At 28.2% G+C, this 18,196-nt stretch overlaps 3 protein-coding genes across 5 annotated transcripts in view; 1 reads left to right on the plus strand and 2 right to left on the minus strand.

Annotated features, from left to right (window-relative positions):
- Positions 1–722: 722 nt before the first annotated feature.
- LOC107169636 (uncharacterized) overlaps positions 723–18,196 on the plus strand; it is a 29,309-nt gene continuing 11,835 nt past the window's right edge. For both annotated transcript variants that reach the window (XM_015519441.2, XM_089218011.1), the window contains exon 1: positions 723–1,143. The gene's annotated coding sequence lies outside the window, so the exon portion shown is untranslated. The remainder of the gene's footprint in view (positions 1,144–18,196) is intronic.
- On the minus strand, positions 8,551–15,735 carry LOC149062088 (uncharacterized). 2 transcript variants are annotated; one of them, XM_089217987.1, is made up of 9 exons: positions 15,088–15,735; positions 10,455–10,691; positions 10,080–10,280; positions 9,859–10,008; positions 9,626–9,787; positions 9,458–9,514; positions 9,092–9,336; positions 8,850–9,027; positions 8,551–8,776 (listed from the first exon to the last, which is right to left on the minus strand). In XM_089217987.1, the coding sequence occupies exons 2-9, from the start codon at positions 10,687–10,689 to the stop codon at positions 8,619–8,621; spliced, it is 1,386 nt and encodes a 461-aa protein (XP_089074113.1). In that variant the 5' UTR covers positions 10,690–10,691; positions 15,088–15,735; the 3' UTR covers positions 8,551–8,618. The 2 variants fall into 2 exon arrangements, with proteins under 2 accessions (XP_089074113.1, XP_089074120.1); XM_089217994.1 differs by lacking the exon at positions 15,088–15,735 and having other exon boundaries at positions 10,455–10,830.
- Positions 10,775–13,043, minus strand: LOC149062089 (uncharacterized). The gene has a single exon (XM_089217977.1). It carries the CDS (start codon positions 12,981–12,983, stop codon positions 10,857–10,859), a length of 2,127 nt encoding a protein of 708 aa, XP_089074103.1. The 5' UTR covers positions 12,984–13,043; the 3' UTR covers positions 10,775–10,856.

An 18,196-nucleotide genomic window follows, 5' to 3' on the forward strand; every position in this document is an offset into this window, starting at 1 on the left:
GAAATATATAGCTGAAGTACCTATATCTGTGTGTGCGCACATTAAACAGAAATCCAAAAAAAACGATTCAAAATAATATATAGATACGAGTGCCTATATTATAGGTAGGTATATATATATTTATATATTATAGGTACTCGGGGGGGGGGGGGGAGAATAATATGATATTATTACATTATACTTAATATATAAATATAGCTTTAATAGATAGCACAGCAACCACGACAGCGGCTAAACGACAGGAGGACTGAATAGTATTCACTGCAGCTATAACGTGCGCGCGAGCGTGTGTGTGTGTATATGTATATAATGATGATGGTTGCGTTGTATGAGAGCGAGCGAGACGACGCGGCGAGTGAAAGGGAGACGGATGTTATTTATTTTTTTCTTTTATATTATACAATTTATTATGTACAAGTGTTGTGTGCGACGGAGAGAGCGGAGTGCACACACCGACGGACGGACGTATAATAGAATGCCGCGGCGGCGAAAAGACCACACACGAAGCGCAGTCTCAACCACTGTCGCCGCCACCGCCGGTCGTCGTCCATTGGTGTGCGTGCGCGCTACCGAGGTCGCCCCTTCTCGACGCCGCCGTCGCCACCGCGCCCAGGTGGGCGGCGCCCGGACGGCCGACGCCATTTTTCCGTTTTACCCCCACCTCGAGCCGGTCGGCAGCCAACGATCCGCCGTCGACCGACCACGATGACGACGAATAACTCCGCCGCGGCATCCGTTCACCATACGCCCGTCTGTCCGGTCATCAGGTCTCGGCAGTGCAGTGGCGCTCCAGTCAGATTCAAGAGGTCGCGCGCGCACCTACGGATTACAAAATAATATCAATAATTATTACTATTATTACCATTATTAATTTAACACATCGGCGCCCGCACGAGCACGCGCACACGTATCGCCCGGTAAATTCGATTTCGTTTTAAGATAATAACAATAATATTGTACTATATAAGAAACACACGGATGCTACGGGTGATGTAAAATCGACGATAAACCTAAACAGCAGCCGTACCTGCCCGCCAAGTACAGTCATCAACCACTGCACTGCAATAGTTTTGAGACGATTTTCCGCATTTTCGTCTCCACGCGACCACCATCTCCTGTGCAGACTTCGAGCGCCTTGACCAGGTAATTACAAGGCATTAATTGTATTTATATTTATTCCGGTGTAGCAGGCCTGCAGCTGTGTACCTATAATATAAATTAGACGAAGGTATACATGTGCAACCTGCGAGTATTTGCCATATTTTATAATATGAAATTATTATCTATTTAGGAATTGGATGTTTTTTACTCTTATGCAATACAAATATTAATATTGAAAAGCCATAATTATTACCTAAAAAAATTAAATCAAATTATTTAAATTTCCATTCGACAATAGATGTATAATATATATTATATATATTATAGGTAAATTCCTATTTAGTATCTGTTATAAATAAGTAAGGTAAGCATTTAAAAAACAATTGTGTAGACCTATAACAAATACACAATATACCTAAACACCTATAATGATAAATAGGTATTATATACTTAATGTATATAATTATATAAAGATTACTTCCAATTTTGTTTTTAATTGTATAGAAATAGCTATTAATTATTCTGGATACAATGTCAAAACAGTAGTAATTATTAATTAAATCTCATACAAATTATGAAACTAAAGTTTATAATGAAAGCCATTATTTAAAATAGATAAAATATCCAATTTATGTTTGAATATTATGTATGTTATATTTTGGAAAACAGTTTTTAATCTATGGACTTCAATTAATAATATCAGAAAATACTCACAGTTATGTTCAGAACCTAGTCAATTTCTATTTATAAAAATTAAAATGCATTGAATAACGTACACAGATAGAAAATAACAAAGTTACAATTATTTTCCCAGTTATAATTTTTTTTTATTTTATCGTACATCTATTTATTTATTTATACAGCTATTTATTGCCTTGTTACAAACTGTTACCTATGAGTGTACCTATATTATATATTATAAAATATATTCTGAAATTATTTTACCATGGTAATATTAAAAGTTTTTGTTTGCTTAGATACTGCTTAATATGTATTAAACTCACGTTAAGTCCCATCACTGGCCTCCCTCCACATATTGACATATTATATAATCGTGTAATTAAAATGTTCTATATTACCATTATATTTTCTTTTAATGACACTGAGTATAAATTATTAATTTTCTAATTAGAAAAAATGTATTTATTTATTATGCATTGCATAGATACTATTGGTAGGTTCATATAAATAGTTAAAAAAAAACATTATTTATTTTCAACCTATAGGTACTTCAAATGCGTTTCAGCATAAAAATTAACAACAATTTTAATTATAGGTATTAACAATATATTTTATAATAAATTAATATTTAGGTATAATTAAACAAATCCACATATTTATTGTAAAGTTATAAAATATCTTAAGTATAAACTTAAAATGTCTCGATTAATACACATTTTTTTTGCAATTTAATTTATCATTATTCAAAATTCGTCTTAAGTTATAGCCTATATTTAAGGAGCATAGCTTTTTTTAAAGTAAGTTTTGTATAGTCATAAATTATTAACAATATAATTAAGAAAAATAATAAAGGCTGTAGGTAATAAAAACGTAAAACCACTTATAAATGTTGAATTATGGTTATTTTTGTCAACTCCCTTCTGTTTTAAGTAAATACAAACATAATTACTAACTAAAAATAATTTAGGTGGGTGCCTACAATTATGTAATAATGGTATATAATAATTTACTGAGACAAAAAAGGAAAACTGTTTTAAAAAGTATTTTTAATTAGGTATTTAGGGAATTTAATTACTAAAATTATACTTAAAATATTTAAATGCTCCTTTAATAACAAATATATATATATATATTTGTATCCAGTAGGTAATGTAATTTGTCTCAATGTCACAAAAAATGCCCATAAACGGGCTCCTTAAAATGACACCGTGCAAAATACCACACATAACTATACGGTAATAGTATCTATGTAACATGGATTATACTATTTCTATATTATATTCTAATACCTTAATCGAGAAAAACTCACTGAACAATATTGATTAACATAAATTTAAGATACTAATTCATCATTTTTTTAATAATTTTAAAAACACAATAACATTTATATTAGGCTTGTATTTTAAACCAAAATGATGAGTTTTTTTTTCAAAACGTAATTAATGGAAGACCTAATCACATAATAAATTATATTAAAATCATTAAAAAAATATTATTTTTAGCAATTAACGAATGATGAAGACTACTTCATTTAATATTTAATCAAAATTCTTACAATATGCAGTAGCATATGTTGGTTACAAATCAAGAAACAATACATTTTATTATCATACAAATAAATCTTGATGAAGTGTAATGTTCTTAAATTTAAATAATAAGCTAAGTTTAGTAAAATTTGATAATAGCAAGTCGCTGTTAATAAAAGTGCAGTTTACTTTTATTTATACTATTTACGTTTTAAAATACCCATAAATCACCAATTAGGTGTCTAACCAATCAGTTAAAAAGAAACTTATACATTATACATTTATACATTATAGATACCTATTTCAAAATATGAATCGACTAACCCAACACTGCCAAAACTTAATAAAGTTAGGTACTGTTATTATTTCATCAGATTTTAGTACTGCACATGTTAAACCTATTGAATTAATTTATTAATACGTTAAAGATAGTAGACATACTTGCCACCTATAAATAAAAATTCTCTAGTGAAAAAAAATGCAATAGACAAAACTATATAGGATAACTTTTAGTGTATCATATTAAAAATCTCATTCAAAATTATTAAATATCTATATGTAAACGAAATAGCTGCAACTAAAAATCTTTGGAAGTATTTATGTAATTATAAGCCCAAGGATTACATGTGTATAATAAATACGCATTTGCAGATGAATATTCGTTGTTAGTACCATTCATGTATGATATACCTATATAATATATTAAATAACCAATCATCAGTGATTGATTAATATTAATATTAGATAAACCCATAGTAGGTACTAGACTACAGTGTCCATTCGCTTAAATAATTTACGAGTAGATAATTAAAATGAAAAAAAAAAAATTATGTAAAAGTATGGAAAAATAGAAATCAATTCGTAAGTATTAATTATACATAAATGTATTTATGAACAATATATAGGTAAGAGTGTGTATATATATATATATATATAGTTACATTTCTTATAATGTACATAAAACTAATAAATGATTGACATCATAAAATTTATTTAATTAATTCAATACACAAGGTTGTTTAATACTACTTATAAGGATACATATAACATTTTGCCACATAATAATTATTGAACATGTCTACAATTTTCAATTTTGTGTCAATCTAAGATAAAATATTAGTATAGGTAGTGAGTACCTATACAGAATTGTTGTATGAAATAGTTTGTATAACATCATAAATATTTATTAATACAATATTGTGAAAAACCTGATGAAAACCAAATGATAAACTATATTGGTATATAATTATATAATATTCATTGGTTCGCGAACTAAAAAGTCTACTCTTTAAAATATTTTTTGATTTACAATGAATTTTCATAAGTCTATACTGAATTACAAATATTAATATTTTGTATTTTATTGCCATTATTTGTCGACAATTACCTTTATATTACAATTTATTAAATACTCTTAGTTACCTACTTCAGAGTCTGTTATAATTATATTTAATGTAATTTAATAAAACGCCATCCAATTTATAGGTATGAACTAAAATAATTCTAACGCAGCGGACGTAATGAGGAATCGTCGCAGACAAACCGTTGACAGAAGTCGAACGTGTTATGGGAATACGTAATTCGGTTGTCGCAACGTATAGGTATATTTTCCTTTTTAGGAATTAACCTTTAAAATCGTATACGACCGCCACTTATAGACAATACTTACCAATACATTTAGCATTATCAATTTTATAGAGCGTATTTAAACAGGTATAGACATTTTTTAATACTGAATGTGGTGGCAATAATTTATTTTTATTTTTTCAAATTGTTAATATACCATGATATATATCATGTATGATCAGTATATATGTATAGTATATATTTATATATATATATTATAAATTAATTTAGGATTTATCTAATTTTTTTTTTTTTAATATTTGCTAAAAACATGGATATCGGATATTTTTCTCCTGATCAAAAAATATGTGTTCATGCCTGAGTAAATACACTGGTATTTTATACAACGGCTTTAAAACTGCAAAACATATTATAACTTAAACTTACTAGTTTTAACTGAAAAAAATACTTTAATCATTTTAATGAACTATACAATCATCTACAAGGTGGATTCTTCATAATTATTGTATATTTGTACATTGTTTATGATGATGCTAAGGTACCAAAATCTTTCTTAATCGTATAATAAAAACGGCACGTACACTTATCAAATAAAAATCAGGTACTGCAACGAAATAATGTTATAAATTGCTCTAATATTTGAATACAAGAAACGCCGTTTGCATGCGCCTATATTGCGTATTAAAAAAATAATATCTAACCTATTTCAGTGTATTATTGCATAATTTAAAATAAATGTATAAGTACATAGGTCCTACCTACACGTTAATACAACTAAATATTTTTTTTATAAAAAAGTAAATTTATTTCTCAGAGAATCTAAGCAAATTAACAGTATACTTACGAAAGCAAGTACACTGTAAGTTTACAGTACAGTATACACTGTAAAATATAAAAACCTTATCTTTTTAATATTTATGATTCATATTATAATATGTCCCAACGGTTAATAATATTTTGTTTTAAATGATATGTTAATGTTAAAAATCTGCAGTTAATCATCATTTTTAATTTACGTAGGTGAATTGTTTTATTCATAGTTTTATAATATTTATATTAAAGAGTAAACAGACATGTATATCCACATTTATTTAAAAATAAATATATTACAGGAATAAGCGATTTTAACAACAAAAATAATAGTAATATAAACACTAATCAGTATAAAAATTCAATTAAAAATATTGTAACATTTTGAACTTGTGAAGCTACTGTGCCGTATTGGCTATTTTTAAGTATATGATGATGTTGAATTGAATCATAGTCGTGTGCAATTTATGCACATTGCAGCAACGTTTTTTAGGCCAATTAATAAAGAGTATCACAGCCGCGACCATTTTGTATTAATCTTCTTAAGCGTCTTGGTATTTTGAAAATTACAAAAATGATCTTCAAATCGGTTAAACCTAAAAAAATAATAATAAATATTCAGTATGTCGTCTACGCCCCGCCTTTTTTTTTTAACTTTATTGTTGGAACAATGGTATTTCTACCAGATATAAATTTCTTATTTATTTATTTAGATTCACTGTATTTAATATACGGCTATAATGGTCGTATAATATAGTTATAGGTAGGTGCATATAATATGTATATTTATGTATGAATGTATATACAGGTTTGGGTATTAAAATATGTCTTACTATTATAATTTATATTTAATGCGTTTGTGTTTAATAAAGATAGGTAGATACAGTCGACATAGTTAGAACTGCGTATAGTTAAAACATGGACAATTAAACGTAGATACAGTAGGTAAACTTAAATTATGGAGCATAATTCATGAAGGGAGGAGGGGGGGGATTAGAGCTATATGCTGAGTTAGCACGCAGATACATTTTCAAGTCTTATCTTTTTAAACATAATTTATATTTTATACCAGCAAGGAAAATATGTTGTATGTTAAACAGTTATACCTATAATATACCTACACACTATAGAATATACTCATTCATTTACTGTTGCTGAAATAAGTCTGTTCGTTAAATTTTGGTTCGAAAACAGATAAAACTAATTAAATGTCTGTGGTCATTTGTATATAAACACGCGTGAAACTCTGTTTTATTGACCAAAATGTGGTAATTTATGTATATTATATATATATATAATTAACTATGGTTCGCAAGAAAATGTGACCGCAACATAATCGTATTCCATGTTAGGGATTTCACTGCGACATGACAGAAAACTATAGGTAAACAACAAGCACAATTAAATGTCTTAACTCTAAAGAAAAATAAATCTATCAAGCTTTATAAAACATTATACATACACCACACATTCACACATGCATACACATAGTTTCGATTACGTATATTATATTAAGATTTATATAAAAACATAGAAGATGCAAGAACCAAACACAACATTCCAGAATTTCTATTCCAATCATTAGGTCCATACGTATCAGTCATCAAACAGACACTAAACTTCATAAAAGATACTGAAATTGAAAATTTATTGTAAACAAATAATATAAAATATTATGTAAAAACAAAACTACCTATGTAAAAAATTATATAAAATCAATGTATACAATGTCAGCCAATAATGGCCACCGCTGCCGAGGCTTATTCCAATAAAAAAAATAATAAAAAATAAGATTTATATAGATATATTATAAAGGCCGTACAGAGAATTCTCGGGTTTGTACTTAAGTACCTACATATTTTTGCCATACTTGATTTGTTAGCCATATAAATTCAAAGCCATAATCGTCATTCACGTCAATATGTAATCTTTATCTTTATTAAATAGGTATATGAATATAGTTTACCAGCTACTTTGTGTATACTGTTACATATTGAACAACATAATTACAGAATGTTCTTATTATTTATCCGCAAATAATGGTCGTTAGACATTGTCACCGCTCTGATTTCGAACTATTATTTCACCAAATATGTTAAAATCCAGCTATTTCTTGATATGTTTTACATCTACTAAATCACAAGTAACTACTTGTTAAATATATAGTTACATTTCTATTAAATATATAATATGCATAAAAGGTTTCAAAAATGTAAAAGACAGTCTCGCACACATACACACACGCGTTTAAAACATAAACAATACCCCAATCGGGAATTCACAACAGGCGCAGTACTGGGTCAGTATCGACTGATACTGGTGCGCTACTGGCAGCCAGTACTGGCCATGTACTGGCGTATGTCTGGGATGATAACGCTATTCCAGTATTGGATTTTTAGTACTGAGCCAGTACTGGTATTTGGTTAAGGTGCAGTACTGCCCCAATAGGGAATTCACAACAGGCGCAGTACTGGGTCAGTATCGACTGATACTGGTGCGCTACTGGCAGCCAGTACTGGCCATGTACTGGCATATGTCTGGGATGATAACGCTATTGCCTATTCCAGTATTGGATTTTTAGTACTGAGCCAGTACTGGTATTTGGTTAAGGTGCAGTACTGACTTTAACTGGTACCAGTATATAAATAAATAATTGGTATATATAATTATATAATTATGTTATATATTATATTATATTATTATATTAATTTATAAATTTATATAATTGTACCAGTAGAGTATATGAGCTCATACAAGGGGAGAGATGGTATAAATTGCAACATATTTGCAAGATATCCTGAGGAGTTCTGCATCACAAAAAAAAACATATAACCACTAATAATAATTACAATGAACTTAGTAAACTTTATTCATTATTTTTTAAATAAAAATAATAAAAATTATTGTTTAGTACTAATCAAAAGTAATATGTTCTTGGGTTTCAGAACTGCGTTTTGTATCAAGTCTCTCCCTCTTTCCACCATCTCTATCCTTGGCGCCAGAAAACCAACGGCTAAGTTGACTAGAAATTTCTTTATTGTCAACATTTGTTAATTTGGTGGAGACCACTTCTAAAATTAAAATATAAATATGAATTATTGCTGAATTTTTTTTGAAAAAAAAAATAAATGGTTAAATACCGACCAAGTAAATATTTGTAGGTTTCTGTCGCAGAAAAATTCAATTTTCTTACACCGTTTGTTTCTCTCCCAAAGGCAGTGTAGAGTAATTGTACATCTTTGGTAATAATTCTAGGAATTAATGCTGTAAAAACTTCTGACACTTTTGTTGTTTTCTTAATATTATACACCATATAAAATTTCTGAAAGATTAAATAATAGTTGATAATAATAAATATTTTATATCAACTCAGGAATAATTCTTACCAGTTTTTTTAATAATTCAATATTAGTTTTTAATTGTTCATCAAAGGAAAGAAAGTCTTCTAAATTAGTTTTTGGCAAATCAATTATGGTCTCTTCTTGCAATAATCTATCAATATCTGCTGTAGTAGAATTCATGTGGAAAATAGCCCTAGTCATTTTTGCTTCCTCTCTTACTCGGTACTCTATGCTCCTGCATATGCTCTTTACTGCAGAATCGATATCTGATTTGGTTGCAGCTTCTTTAGCTGAAATAGATAAAATTAATACATAAATATATGTATATTAATTATATCCTAGTTTTGACTAAACTTAAAAGTTTAAGTGTAAAATGAATTAAAATCTAATAAATATGTTTGTATAACATACTCATATATTTACTATTGCAGCTACATGTTGCGCAATGCTGATTTGACATTCTTTTACCTTCAACAAACAATTAATATTTTTAAATATTATTTATAGAAAATTGTACACATCCTCAACAAAAATTACATTTTAAAAAATTTACCTATTATATTTAATCAAAGAAATTACCATTTATTGTTTTTTCTTCATTGGCTGTAGTTTTTAATCTTTTAAAAGAAAAAGAGGTTTTTGAATGTACTAACTTTTTTTTCTTTTTATTAGACACTTCAGAGATATCAGATGATTCAGATGTTGGTACATCAGACTGTGAATAACTAGCATCTGATTCACCTGAAATAAAATAATCAAACAGAATTTAAAATACATTTTGAAAAGCACAATTATTTAATCAATGAAATTACCGTTTATTGTTTTTTCTTCATTGGCTGTAGTTTTTAATCTTTTAAAAGAAAAAGAATTTTTTGGATGTACTAACTTTTTATTCTTTTTATTAAACACTTCAGAGGCATCAGACGATTCAGATGTTATCACAAACATTGAAGCATCATTGCCTGTAATAGTTAACATTGACATATTAAACTAAACTTATTTTATGTTTTCATAATTATGTTTAAATGATCACCTTTGACTTTATGTATTCCAGTTGTAGAGTATGATTTACTAAAAGAAGGGATGTCTTTTAGAGACATTCCAAGCTGTTCTCCACTTAGTTTGTTTGGTTTACTTTCGCCTTCAGAGCTATTTCCTTCTTCAATGGTACTACTCTGTATGACAGTATCAGAGAATGCTTTTTGCATATACTTGACACCTTGATCATAATTCCCTGAAATTTTTAACTTTAATAAATAACAATATATAATATTATTGAATATGATTAATAATCATTGATTATATCATAATATATTATTCACATTTTTTTTGTGAATAGTATTATTTACTTATGTACATTGTAAATTGTTGTGTATCTATTTAATAGGTACAGTTTACAAATACTTACGGGCTTCTTTCATTAGTGTAATTTCAAAGCTTTTCCATGAAATCTTGTGGATAGATGACATTTTGCTCATTTGGTCTATTTTGCTATATTCATTTTTATTAGGATATTTGCAGTATAATTTTTCATCTTCAATAAAGGTCCATGATATTGGTATTAAGTCTATGGTAGTTTTATCGCATTTTTTAATTTTATTAAATTTTACTAAAACATGGGTTGTTTCTTTTTTAAAGTCCATGGCTGTAAAAATATTACAATGATTATATCTTCATCTATTTTTATTAAGTGTATGTAATTTATTTAATATTAGGTACATTATGTATAGGTATTTAGAGTAAGCTTAGATTATTATCATTAAAATTAAAATTTTATAATTATAAATAATTATATTATTATAAAGAATTGTTATGAATTATGAAGTAATGTCACTGCATAGCTATGATTTCCATTTTCAAAGAAAACACATTTTTTTAAAATATTATCAATAGAAATAATTCTTTTTTTATTGCTTAATCTACCCAATTTCATAATTCCAACTTCTGAAGATTTGCAAGGGAATTTGAAAGCATCAGTGACAGTCTTGTATACATATCCATGTAATAAAATACGATTTTGTTTTCTTTGAATTCTTGCAATACTAAAAACATCACTAGAATCCAATTTTACAATGTTGTTTGGTTGAGTAGTATTCAATTCAAGCCCCCGTAGAATTATGCTTTTTAAATCTTTTTTTCTTTTATGAGTTAGGTCAGGGTTGATTATAAGGAACTTTTTCTTGTTTATAGCATTGTTCATCATCATCTTTGGACATGCCTTTTGCTCGGAGATTCTTCTTACTAACTGTGCTAGAGGCTTATTTCTACCACTAATCATTCGTTTGATTTTTCCAAGAAAATTTTCAAAAGGGAATGCGGATATTGCAGACAAAGGCATATTAGTGTATTCTACATCATCTGCTATATGAATCAAATTATGGCTATTCATAATTTGTGAACTAGATCCATAAAATGAAGGAAGAAGTTCAAAAAATTTTCTCAGTAAATCCCTAGCATAATTTGTATTTTCAACACATAATTCAGGATCATTTAAAATTCTACATGCAACTACCAACAGTAAAAAATGATTGTACATTTTTTTGTTTAGAATTTTACATAGTACCAGAGCCCCACAATAGTTTAAAAAAAATCTAAACTGTGTGGCTTTCCAGTGAGTAAATGAATCTAAGTCTAATTTTTTCCTTTGAAATTCTTTTGATACATGTCTTGTAAATATTTTTAAAATTGAATTGAAATGCTTTATTTTGTTTTGGGAAAGTTTACATTTACGATTAACTCGCATTTTGGCTCCAAGAAGTTGTTGCAAAATCCATTTCATCACACCAAGATAAAGTAGGTGCATTGAGTCCAAGAAAACAGAATTTACTGGGTCAAAGTCTGGAATATCTAGTAGCAATGACCTTCCATCTAAATGGTGCTCACGTTGCCGTTGTTTTATAAAACTTCTTTTTGTCCGAAGCCTTGAATTTATGCTGGGATACACTCTTTTATGGTTTATCGTCTTGCCCCTTGTCTCACAACGCTCACATGAGTAAAACCCACCATGGCCTTTACATTTCTTGATGAATGCTCTTGCTGGGGTATCACAGGAAAATCCAATAATTTCTATTTTAAACATTTTTTGTCGAATATTTAAACCGTTTTTAACTAAATAACTTACTTCTTGAACAAAGTCTTTTATAAAATCGTTAATATTTTTAGGTTTAGAATCACCACTGTAAACTGCTACAATAAATGGTTTTGTGTCATATTTGTCATGCACAATAAGTCCCAAGTTTGGCCAAAATTGTTGACTTGAACTATTGTACAATGGTAAGCCATCAATATTAAATAATAAACGTATGGTATTTTCAGTATACTCATCAGAGATTATACCTTTCAATCCTTCTTCAATTCCAAAATATACATATGACCCATTTGTGTTTTTTAAACTTGTCATTACTTGAATGTTTTCATTAGACTTGGTTTGTAGCAAGCTTGTTGCTGATTTAGGTAGATCATGATTTTCAGACCGCAATATATCAAGCAAATTATCAATTAACTCAACCGTCATATTGCTTCTGAATCGTACAACAAAGTTTTGTAATTTATCACGAAGGCTTGGTACCGGGCTTGGTACTGAAGAAGATAATATATTGTAATCATCACTACTGTCTGAGTTTGATGAATTCTGAGAAGATGATAAAGAAGAAGAATATTTATAATCAAGTGGATTGTAATCTGGTGATCTATTTAAGTAGTCTATAGATGAATCTGTTAGGTAAGATAAATCATAATTATCTTCAATTCTTGTTGGAAGTCTTATATTCTGAGATTCATTCAACACATTTCTAACAATACCAACTTCTAAAGGTGAATCTGAATTTTTAAGTTCAATATCTTGTGTTTGAGAAATTGATCTTGATACCTCTGCCTCGATTTCAGTAGATCGTTGAAATGTTCGATGTTTTTTCAAACGATAATATGCAGTACTCATTTTTGATTGCTTATATTAAATTAATAAATTGGAAAGTTCATCACAAACTGAATAACATAAACATCAGAATAGTTTAAATAAAAAAATACCTATTATTAATATTTTTATAATTTTTGAACAAATAATATATAATTTATTTAGATAATGCAGTAGGTTTTTAGGTACGAGGTACCTATATTATAGCTCTGTATATAGTTAAATTAAATTATTTTTATATTTAGTTTATAGTTTCTTATTAAAATGTATTAATGAAAGTAGGTATACATACAATTACAGTAATGAAACACCTAATAGGTAAATTGCACCTCTCAAACAAGACTACCACAACTAAAAATTCATCAATAATTATATCATATATGATGATGATATTATAAATTATGTATTAAAAAATTAAGAATGTGGGAAAAAATAAACGACCAGCCAAACTATCAACATAGCCACATAGATAAAGACAAAGTCTGATGCATAAATTGTTTGTATCCAAAAAAGACCTTATGTAATAATTTAAAACACTGCCATAATTTGATTTATGGCACAAAAATGTACATAGATTAAACTCACTGGCTCACTGTTATATTTTTAAGAGAGCATTTCATAATATTTGATGAAGACTTATTGTTAATTATGTTAGCAAGTATTTAAATTTTTAATTTTGAACACATAAGTAAAAAACACTTTAAAACATCTTAAATTTAAACTTCAAATCGCTTTTTCTCAAAACTTTAAAATTTGTGTTGTGGCATTCTTGTTTTAGATGTGTAATATTAGATACAAGTGCCTAAATTTTTATTACTACTTGATAAGTATAGTATTACTAAATAATAGAATACATAATTTGGGTCTAAGGACTGAGTTAAATATAAATTTGTCCTAAAAATGACTTTAATTTCATAAAATTTACATTTATAACTAGGTAGGTAATAGATACTTTTTGTATCATACATTTTTCAGTTTTCTTTTATAGGTACCCACTTAATGTTTCATCAATTTATTCAAAGACCACAATTAAAAATATTTAATAATTAATATATAAAATTATAATAATACGGTTTTATATTATTAAAAATAATTAATTATTAAAATTTAAAACTATAATTATTTTAAATTTATTAAAATTTAAATTTAAAAATAACCATTTTAATTACACTTAAATTAATAATATTAATTAAAAAAATAACTAAGAAAACTATAATTATAAATATATATATATATAATATATACCTAATAATAATAGCAAATCAGTGGCGTATATGGGAATTATTTTCACTATGGGCCAATTTACCCCCACCATAGTTACAACTAAAAATTTTTTAGGGAACTGGTGGTTTTAATTATGACATAAATGATACAAATATAGGAATTTAAACGTATTAATATATATTTATTATTAAATAAGATATATAATAAATTAAGCATTTTTCTAAAGTAGGTAGACTTAAACATTTTTTGACTTAATATTATGTAAAATTCATTTTTCTATTTTTTTTTCAAATAAAAATATTAACGATTTCCTCAACATTTAGAAGTATGTTACGATGAACAGACTACAGGTGGGCCATGGTATCATAAAAATATATAATTATACTAAAATGTTTTAATTGAACATGATATACCTACATATGAAATTTCATTTCACTATGGGCCCGGGCTTAGGGGGCCTCCCCCCTATATACGCCACTGATAGCAATAATAAATGTTGTTTGCCAGGTACCTATTACTTATATAATATGATATATAGCGTAGGTATAGTAAACCCATTTTTTTGAATTCAGTTCTTGTTGATTATTAACAAATAACAACTAGCATTTCACGTTATACCTACATTTATAAAAATGTATTTTATGTTTAGTGTACTATGTCAGTAGGTAAGTAGGTATTTATATAAATCTAAGCAATAATTTACAATCCAACTATAATAATGTATTAGGTACCTATGTATATATATCTACTTATATACTAAACAGTTAAAATATAATAGGTACCTATTTCAGTTGTCCATGTCTATTTGTTTGGCCAAGATCGATTATCATGAGGCTTGTTATTATTAAAGCTAAAGTCTACTATAATATTATTATTTATTAAAATATTATGAAACAATACTTACCGAAAATGTTTAATATAATCAGGCGTTGTGTCACACAGATTAACGTTTATACTTTATAGAAACTTAAACAACTTAACACAAGTGTAAACTTTTAACTGAATATATACTATAAAACGTTTAATAAATAAATATATAATAAAATCACGGTCGTATTATACATTTATACCACATGGATGTAACAAACATACAGTTTTCGATGCCGTTGTCACTATTGTCGTTGTGACGATATTATGACGATGTGTATTATATAACACGATGACGGGCGGCGGCGTTCGTTGTCTGTGCGGGTCTTGCCGTTAAACGGTTTTCCCAACTATTAAGTGATAAACACACCACAAATAACAAAATAATAGTATTTATTTATAGGTACAGTCGAGCCGTGATAACTAATTAACTTGTGTTTTATTCCCCTAGATATATATTTGTTCAATTTTAACCTCGAGTAATTTTTTGACTACAGCTTTTGAATATAATATTGCTAATTAAATTAAAAATATGTAATCATCATCAAGTTTTTAAATACTTCATTATGAATATCAGCAATGATTTGAGTTGGTATATACAATAGCCAAACTATATTCCAACATTATAATTTATAACTCGGTATTATTTATTTTTGGCAAACAAGGAAATACACTAAAGAGACATGTCAAAATCAAACTAATTAATATACATATAATAAATATTTTAGTAAAATACATTTAAATACTCAGGTTATTTTTCGTAATATTATATTATATTGTATACAACGTTGTATGGCATTGATACAACTTAAATCCAATTTTGATTTATCTAGAATCTAGATGCATAATAATTACCAATTAGATCAAAAATGTTTGACATTGCCAACCTACCTATATCCAACACATTTACCAATACATAAATGCTTAATCAAAGATTGAATATAATAATGATACTTGAAAGTAGATATTATAGAAAACAAATATCGAATAGGTACCTATAGTTAATAAAAGAAAAAATAATAGTAATACATTTTCAAATATAATTAAAGACAAAAGTATTACCTGCTAAGTTATTACCATAAGAAGATTAGCGGGAGAGTTCAAGTCGTTCAAGATATAATTGTTTGTTGAAAAAAGTGGATAAAAAGGTTTTGGATCTCTATTTATAGTATTGACTATAGAGGCTATTAATTTTAAAACTAATTAATAATTCTCTATCGTTGATAGCTTAATATACATTTATTAAGTTGCTTAAATTTCAAACAGCATGATATATTAAAAATAATTTAAATTTTAAAAGTCTTAATAATTTACAAATAAAAATTTCTGATCTCAAAATGTTGACGCCCACGCCCAAAAATGTTAGAGCTCAGGGCAGTTGCCTCTCTTAAATACGGACTTTCGACCCTTGCTCGAAATTGAAACGGAGCCCGTAATATGACAGTACTCCGCCAACGTTGGCACAACTACGACAAAAACTAGGTGGCCCTTGCTCGAAATCAAAACAGAGCCCGTAATATGCCAGTATTCCGCCAACGTTGGCACAACTACGACAAAAACTAGGTGGCCCTTGCTCGAAATTGAAACAGAGCCCGTAATATGACAGTACTCCGCCAACGTTGGCACAACTACGACAAAAACTAGGTGGCCCTTGCTCGAAATCGAAACAGAGCCCGTAATATGCCAGTATTCCGCCAACGTTGGCACAACTACGAGAAACAATGGCTGGCCATTACTAGAATATTGATCGGAGCCCGTAATATGTCAGTACTAGATCAGTACTTAACTACCAGTGCTGTTTGTCCAGTACCAGTGCAGTACTGTCTAAACTTGTGGCCAGTACTATGCCTGTAAGGGCCAGCCAACTGTTGGGTAGCCAGTACAGGCGCTTTACTGCGCCCTTAGTAAGAGTTGGCGTAAGACATAAATTTCCAATTGGGACCTTCATAAAAAGCGACGCTGCACCTCCTTGATGACACAATATATATAGGTATATATATATATACTTATATTAAGTATTTACACTAACGTAGAAACCAAAAATATTGACTATAGTGTGAATTTAACCAGCACGTCAAAAATAACGTTGTACATTGTACTATGGGCATCTTTTATTTACAATAAACAAAAGTAAACATATTGACTTACCGACTATATATTGTCAATATTATTGTGTACTTATTATATGTCAGTGTAGTGTGTACACAGACGAATAATTTCAAATGACATATTAATTAAACATTTATGCTTGTCGTGTTCGTATACTATAATAGAGGCACGCGCTTTTAAAAACGTTTATTTACTTGTAAAAACGTAGGCACATGTATTCAAAACAGTATTCAAAACCAATATTTAATTGGACTTATGCACATAATAATTTACAATTGGGAATACACACATCTCAATATTCAATGATATAATAAATAACGAGACGTATATAAGATGAGATCAATTAAAATCTGTGGCCCTATAAATAATGATTGCAGATCCGATGATAAAAAAAATAACAAACCATGCTATTTCAGTACTCGTATAATTTATTAATGAACAGCAGTCTACGATTATATCCAATAATTATTCTTTAACGTAGGAATGGAATTCATCCGAATTCGATTTTCTGTTCGCATTGTAGGTACTGATGTTTTGAATAATTGATTTATTGGCAATATCCTGTTTTAGTATAAAGTATTCGGTGATGACTTTTAATCTTAAGTCATTTTTATTTTTGTGAGATACCAGGTTTTTTGAAACACCAATGCGATGTACCGATATAATAGTATAATATAAAATATAAATAAATATAATATATAATATATACTTTCAACATAATAAAAAAAAATACATCTATGCACCTTATATGTTGTATTATAAAATATAGCGTTTACTACAATACCTACAAGGATAATATTATGATATAATAATAATAATAATAATGAAATATTAAATTTACCCGTATATATATATCATATCAGTCAGTTCATGGATTGTATGCTATTATTATTCATAACGTTCCAGCTGACATTCGTTGACAACTGCTACACCAGCGACCACACCACGATTGAAACGTACCTCTATGTGTTATTGTATAACGTAGCGGATGACGTGTGTGTGTGTAATATGTCCGCTAATCCGATACGTGGGCGATC

The sequence above is a fragment of the Diuraphis noxia genome, unplaced genomic scaffold (assembly GCF_037042655.1).
Source record: "Diuraphis noxia isolate RWA-SAM2 unplaced genomic scaffold, SU_Dnox_SAM2 contig0001, whole genome shotgun sequence".
NCBI lineage: Eukaryota > Metazoa > Arthropoda > Insecta > Hemiptera > Aphididae > Diuraphis > Diuraphis noxia.

Excerpts from the sequence above, each read along its gene's own strand:
- LOC149062088 (XM_089217987.1), bottom strand. The coding sequence starts at position 10,689 with ATGGACTTTAAAAAAGAAACAACCCATGTTTTAGTAAAATTTAATAAA. Across the intron at positions 9,788-9,858 it reads TGAAGAAAAAACAATAAACG|GTGAATCAGATGCTAGTTAT; the intron begins GTAATTTCATTG and ends ATTTTATTTCAG. Across the intron at positions 9,515-9,625 it reads TGAAGAAAAAACAATAAATG|GTAAAAGAATGTCAAATCAG; the intron begins GTAATTTCTTTG and ends TGTTTGTTGAAG.
- LOC149062089 (XM_089217977.1), bottom strand. The coding sequence starts at position 12,983 with ATGAGTACTGCATATTATCGTTTGAAAAAACATCGAACATTTCAACGA.